Source organism: Leuciscus leuciscus (assembly GCF_965113295.1).
Source record: "Leuciscus leuciscus genome assembly, chromosome: 11".
Classification (NCBI taxonomy): Eukaryota; Metazoa; Chordata; class Actinopteri; order Cypriniformes; family Leuciscidae; genus Leuciscus; species Leuciscus leuciscus.
Genome location: NC_138735.1, coordinates 835,944 through 843,443, shown reverse-complemented (window position 1 = coordinate 843,443; position 7,500 = coordinate 835,944). Strand labels below are relative to the sequence as shown.

Sequence of the window (7,500 nt, the reverse complement as noted above, 5' to 3'; positions counted from 1 at the left end):
GTTGGACTCAACAACTGTTCCTTCTTATGAAGGATAAAAACACTGTCAGCCAATCAGAGTCCGGCTTTACAGAGCTCCAGCATTTACAGACGTCAGACTCTTCCGCTGGTGAGGATGCTAATGTAGAGATGCTATAGTGTGAGCGGGCCTTCACCGCCACAGTCACGGTGTTTATAAGTGAGGAACAACAAGATTATTTTTTTTGTGGTATTCAACATTATGCAACACATGCAGATTATGCAGATTACAGTACAGTGATGCACTTATGCTCCAGCTTACAGAAACACACTCATATTAATTCATCTGTAAAAATGCATCTATTCTGATTACGAGCACACAACGGGTTGCTAACGCCATCGCTGCTCTTCTGACATTCAGAAGATGATTTCATGAAGGACGTTTATGATTCATACAGTGCCGATAAAGCAGCCGTGCCTGATGTAGTGAAGGTGACACGGAGGCAGGTCACCTGGCAATAACTGAATATGACAATAACTGCACGTGTCCCAGAGTCCCAGCCCGCCGGACAAAGCAGAGCAAGAGTTATTACACCCGATGTGAACACGCTCATCATCGCAGTCGTTTCCATCGCAAAACTGATGAAGACACGAGAAGGAGCATTTCCTGTCATCACACGTATAGAGACACATTTATGTCGTTTTTGACTTGTCATAATTTTGACGTCATCTCATAAATTACTTGGTTCTCATCATTTTTATTTTTGACAACTCTCAGGCATTCAGTGTTGATATCAAACTAATTCTCAGCTCTCGGATTCTGTCAAGTTTATTTTGAAATTCAAACAATAAATACCGTTTCGCGCGTGTAAATGTGACGTGACAGAACGCTGTAGCGCCTCAGGTCTAGCGGCACGTGAACCCATCCTCTAGTGAATAAACACAAATGAACAATGGGTGTGTTGAAAGATACAGTACAACTTACCGGAATGTATTTGCCTCATACATAATATCGATCAATCAGTGTTTTTTAACGGCGGAAAGAGGACAATAAAACAGCTGGAGAATAATGTCACGTTACCTCAGGAAAGACAGCTAATGACCATAGCACGCTAGCTGGCTAGAAAAATTTGCTATAGAGAGGAGTAGCTATTTTGCTACGTATGTACACCATATTACATGTTTATTGTATTTTTACTTATATCATTAAAATATCATAACGGTGTTTTTATTATAAAAACCGCTTTATATTATTGAGTTATTTTTAACCTTTGATAATAACACCAGCTGACAGCGCTCTCTCTGTATAGCATTAGGTGAGTTTTTTTTTCTTGAGAATAATGTACATATCTACAACTGTACCTCATATGTATCCAAATTAATCTATAGCCTATTGAATAAAGATCGGAATCAAATCACAAGAATTGAATTGAAATCGTGAAATTTGTGTCAAGCTATAGGCTAATAAACACAGTCACCTACCAGTCACTGTCCCATGTAAACACTGTAACATGTTGTCACTAAACCTAGTAAAATTATGTTTAGTTACCAAGTGTTTTGACAATCACAATACATTTATTGTGATGTAAAAAGAAAAAAAGAAGGAAAAAAAACCTTGCAACTCAAAAGTTGGCCATTTTTTGTCATAATTATTGTAAAAATCATGATTTTTTTTCTTATGTGGTGGAAATAGGCTTCAAATTCAATACATGTTACATTTTTAAAAAATCATTTTACAAAAATGTACTGTGATGCAAAAGGCAATACCCTCGTACACTAAATAATACCATGGCAGGTAGAAATACTATGGTAGTTTTTTCTTTGTGTAACACCCATTAAAGCTGTATATAGTTAGACAATACACAGATGAGACACAGTCTACAATCTTCAGTCTATAAAACATCTGACATCCTCTATGTTTACCTTATTATTACTACAAAGATTCATCGAGTTTTCCCTCACTTTACGTGTTTAAAACAGTAGCACATAAATCATTATTACTAAAAAAAAAGTATTTTTAAACGTTAAATTATATTAGAAATACAAATGGAGACACATCGGGTAGTCATTACCATTCGCTGACAAGTTCACTAGAATTGTTTTGGTATTTGTAAATTGTTTCGGTTTTCCAACCAAGAACTAATGGAAACAAGTTAGCCAAACAGCTAACGGCTAATACAAAAGTCAAACGAGGTGACGGAACACATCGAAACGTTTTAAATATACCAAACGTGTAACAAAATACATTAAAGTTACATTCTGAGGCAAAAGATGACTATTTGTTTAACTTTAAAAGCGCTACCAGCATTTAAAGCTATCTGTTATCTGGATAGTTAGCCCAATCCAGCTGTTAGCGAAATACGTAAATATGCTTTGTTTTAAGTTTTATCAACGCATTTAAATTGAGTAACTACGGAAAACAATCTTTTATTGGGTATACAGTAAATAAAAAGGGAGTTGTCTTTCAGATTGACGGTTATTATCGACCAAAATAAGTTTCGACTAGCGTGAACAAACTGATAATTATGATATTCTACGTCACACTTCAACAACATAATGTATTTATAAAATGCGTTTAATCGACAGGTAAGAGTGTTTCGACTGAAAATACAACGCCTCGAGGCAGATGAGACGTGTGTGTGTGTGTGTGTGTGTGTGTGTGTGTGTTTGTCACGGTCTATGATCTTAAAGAGTGATAACTATAACACAATCAGCCTGTAATCAGACTGGAATGAAAACATCTCTCGCGCATTGATCACACGTTACTCATCTGAACACACGCGCTGTGAATGAGTTCAGTTTATAACGCGATCAGGTGTGTGTGATATGATGGACTTTTCTGCGCTTTCTCTCCTTTTCTTCTCAGTCGCGAAGAAATAAACGAGCTTCTACTGGCAGTCAGCATCTCTCTCTCTCTCTCTCTCTCTCTCTCTGACCTGCGCCATCTTTGCAGAAACACAGACACACACACACATAGGCACACACACACACACACACACACACACACACACACACACACGCTCTCTCTTTGGGTTGCAGTTGCTTGCAAACAAAGAGCGACCCTCCGATGCCCAGAACCAGAGCCCTCGTTCCCCGAGATCTTACCTTCTATGTGCGGGAGCCGGGCTCCGAAGAACAGGGCGAAAAACACCAGACGACACGGCACTGCATCCATCATCATCCTCATCCTCCTCATCATCATCATCATCATCATCATCCTCCTCATCCTCACTCTTCTTCTGCGAGACTCGAGGCGTTCAGGCAGACTGAGCTGCCGGAGGACTGGGAGAAACAGGGGGAAAGGGGGAAGAGAAACACGTCTGATCATTGGCTGGGACGAACCGACACCGATCCCGCCCTGAAGTGTGTGTGTGTGTGTGTGTGTGTGTGTGTGTGTGTGTGTGTGTGTGTGTGTGTGTGTGTGTGTGTGTGTGTGTGTGTGTGTGTGTGTGTGTGTGTGTGTGTGTGTGTGTGTGTCTCTCTCTCTCTCTCTCTCTCTCTCTGTCTGGTCTGGTTGCATAAGAACACATTCCACAGCTCTTTCTGTCTGATCTGTTCTGGCGATGCTCTTCTGCATGCACAAAAACAATATAGTAAATCTGATTTACTTCTTGATTTCATCTGGAATTATAATCTCTGACTGAGAGTCAAACTCACGACATCCACTAAGTGTTTAGTCTATCTCTCTATCTCTCTCTCTATCTATCTATCTATCTATCTATCTATCTATCTAGCATACTGTATAAAATGGTAACCGGCTGCTTTTACTTGATTTAACCCATAAAAATGAATTTTGTTGGTATGAATTAATTTCTTTAGGTTGACTGAACAATGTTAACCAGTTAATGTAGAGGTTATCATGGTTTCAGTGTTGGAGTAATCATGTAATACTATGAATATGGAAGTCAAGGTATACAGTCTATCAAAGCATTTTTATTTTTTTATGAATGGTGACGTATTTTTAAATGTATGTTTGATTACAATTAACCATGGCTTCAGTCTGTAATACTATAGTAACTGGAAATTTACCATGGTACAGAAATTCATGACAGGAGAAAAGCATGAATGGTAACCACAGATTTCTGCCATGTATTCTGTTATTGTTACTACTGCAAAATTATTAATTCATAATTTAATTTAATTAACCACACTTAATCAGGTAAACAAAGCATTAAAGCAACAATGAATCAAGACTGTAACCACAATCTCAGAATTAAAGGGATCAAATGTAATATTTGAAAGAAATAAAAAGTAACTTTTCCCCCAATACAGAAATGACACACTTGGAGATCAGCGAATCGGGTCATCACATGATGATTATGGCATTATCATAACTTAATCATCATAACCTGATCATAGTTTCTTTAACAAATCTGCCTTATAAACACAAAGATGCAGCGGCCAAAGAAAAACTAAAGTTAAAACATTAAGAGCCCAACTAAAGACTTCAAAACTAAATAAAATAATAAGTGTAATAATGTGTAATAAGTGTAATAATGTGTAATAGTGCTGGAAGTCGGTGGTATAGTTGTGTCTCTTCTTCTGTTGTTGTTGTTCCTCTTTCCTTCAGTGATTCTGCTTGTTAACAGCAGGTGTTCATCACTAATGCTCATCCTTCACTTAATGATCTCATTAACTTCAACACTGATTCACTTCATCGTAACACTCTGTAGTGTGGACACTTATGAACTCATCTATCTATATATATATACCCATCTATCCATCAATCTATCTATCTATCTATCTATCTATCTATCTATCTATCTATCTATCTATCTATCTACTGTATATCTATCTATCTATCTATCTATCTATCTATCTATCTATCTATCTATCTGTCTGTCTGTCTGTCTGTCTATCTATCTATCTATCTATCTACTGTATATATACCCATATCTATCTATCTATCTGTCTATCTGTCTATCTATCTATCTACTGTATATATACCCATATCTATCTATCTATCTATCTATCTATCTATCTATCTATCTGTCTATCTGTCTATCTATCTATCTATCTACTGTATATATACCCATATCTATCTATCTATCTATCTATCTATCTATCTATCTATCTATCTATCTATCTATCTGTCTATCTGTCTGTCTATCTATCTATCTATCTACTGTATATATACCCATATCTATCTATCTATCTATCTATCTATCTATCTATCTATCTATCTATCTGTCTATCTGTCTGTCTATCTATCTATCTATCTACTGTATATCTATCTATCTATCTATCTATCTATCGTCTGTCTGTCTGTCTATCTATCTATCTATCTATCTATCTATCTGTCTGTCTATCTGTCTATCTATCTATCTATCTATCTGTCTGTCTATCTGTCTGTCTATCTGTCTATCTGTCTATCCATCTATCGATCACGAACACACACCCTCCTCCCTGTAACCCTAGGGGCGGCAGACTCTGCTGATGTTCAGTTGTTTGGGCCTGAAGCTCCAGGATTGAGGGTTTGAGGTTTCAGGCTCTGAGATCATCTGTGTGATGCTGTGACAGATCTAATGCAGGCGAGTCTTCCTGAAGACGGGCTCGTGGATGATGGTTATGTTTTATGCCACACCTATTTTTGTCCAGATAACATGCCGTTCCCCCGCAGCCATCTGGACATCAGCCAGACGCTGTGTGTGTGTGTGTGTGTGTGTGTGTGTGTGTGTGTGTGTGTGTGTGTGTGTGTGTGTGTGTGTGTGTGTGTGTGTGTGTGTGTGTGTGATCACTGCACTCACCTCACACAGGCTAATCTAAACACAAGACTTCTACATCAACAATACATTAAGGACCAAAAAAGTGTTATTTTAGTATTATTTATATATATATATATTTTTTTTTTTATTAGCTTTTATTTTATATTTATAAAAAAATATTTTAGTTAATTTCATTATTTTATTATGTGCTTTTGTCATATTTATTATTATATTATTACTATTTCCAAGGCATAAAATATTTTGTATTTTACTTTGATTTATCATGTTTTTTGTTGTGCATGAGCTGTTTATTGCACTTAATGATCTTTATATAAAGATTTAAATGTGTGATAATGTATGTTCTGCTTATGTCTGCAAAAGAAAGTGCATTTAAGTTCAATTTAAAGTGCCACATAATGCAAACATATAAGAAAACTAACACACCTTTTCTCTTAAGCGGCATTAAAACAATATTAGTATTATGTGATCGATATTGTAAAAAAAGAAATTTTTGCTGGGTTATGCATAAGCATGTGCAGGTAGAGCATTAGTTATGAAGGTTGATGATCGTCTCCCGTCTTCAGCTCTACAAGTGTGTGTTGACACGACCTGGTTTTGGCAAAGGATGGGTTTGGTCTTTAACCTTGAGACACATTAGAAACGCTCTGTCTGGCGGCGCCCAGCTCAGAAACACTCATTAATTTACACTGCAACAGTGTTTTATTCTAAAAAAAAATCTTTCTCTGGTTATTAAGCGGTAATGGGGTTAAGCAGAAGTAGGGCAAACAAAAAATGTGTTCACTTAAGGGAATATTTCAGTCCACAGAGTAATTCTTCAACATCGTACGTGTTCATAAGAAGATCATGATATTTTTGTGCTAATTGAGCAAATAAAAGAGGAACAATGTGTTACACTGAGAAGAGCAGCGCTGAGATTGAACAGCGTTATAGAGTTCACATCTAATGCTAACAGATTATCAACAGCATCTCTAGTCTACAGAAACACTTGCTCATGAGTGATAGAGTCGAGCTGTGAATATCAGAAGAGTCCATCCTCACATCTCTATAATATTCTGATATGATTGTACAGATATTTTATCATCTGCCATTGAAAATACTAACTATAAACTCTTAGAAAAGTAAAAAAGTATTTTATTATGATATTAAAGTCTCAAGTTTATTCTCCTGTGATGTAAAATTACTGATTATTTTGTTTATGAAATACGTGTGCTTTAAAAATCTCTGGTTAAATCTTAGTTACTGCACTTCCTTTATGAGAAATGCTTGTTGTTTCATCAGTTTTTCCTGATTAAGGAGTACCGGAGAACCCTTTCCCAGATGTTCCTGCTCCAGAAGTGTCTCCAGTGCCTTTAGTTCTGTGATGTGTGGCTGAAGTCTGGAGTTCAGTGTGTTCATGGTGTCTCTTCCCAGCGGAGGAACTTCTCTTTTCTGGAGGATTCAGAGACGTGAAAGAGGAACGAGACGAGCCGATGAATCAGGCCTGTGGACACACACACACACACACACACACACACACACACACACACACACACACACACACACACACACACACACACACACACACACACTCACGGCTCCCTCGCGTCTCACCCGCTGCTGAGGGTCACACACCATTCATCCTTAATTACTGTTATTTCAGGCTTTCTAGAACACACTCTCATCGGGCTGTGGTGTTTTTAAGAGAGTTATGTTGAGATGAATTCATCTCAGGCCCGTTATAGTCTTCCAGTTTTATTATTTTCAAGGCTGAACTGATTAAACTGTTACGCGTAACTCGTCCAGCAGTGTTCGGGTGTGAATGAAGCCTCAAACTGTGC

General features: G+C 37.4%; 1 protein-coding gene and 1 long non-coding RNA gene across 6 annotated transcripts in view; one reads left to right on the top strand and one right to left on the bottom strand.

The window, feature by feature from the left end:
• Positions 1–3,314, bottom strand: part of tgfbr1b (transforming growth factor, beta receptor 1 b) — an 87,874-nt gene extending 84,560 nt beyond the window's left edge. For all 5 annotated transcript variants that reach the window (XR_014210039.1, XR_014210040.1, XR_014210041.1 and 2 more), the window contains exon 1: positions 3,063–3,314. Coding sequence is in view for 1 of the 5 variants with exons in the window: in XM_082184551.1 (XP_082040677.1) it covers positions 3,063–3,285 (223 nt within the window). In the remaining 4 variants the exon portion in view is untranslated. The remainder of the gene's footprint in view (positions 1–3,062) is intronic.
• LOC309509733 overlaps positions 1–7,500 on the top strand; it is a 310,786-nt gene that overhangs the window by 19,200 nt on the left and 284,086 nt on the right. The gene's annotated exons all lie outside the window — the stretch shown is intronic.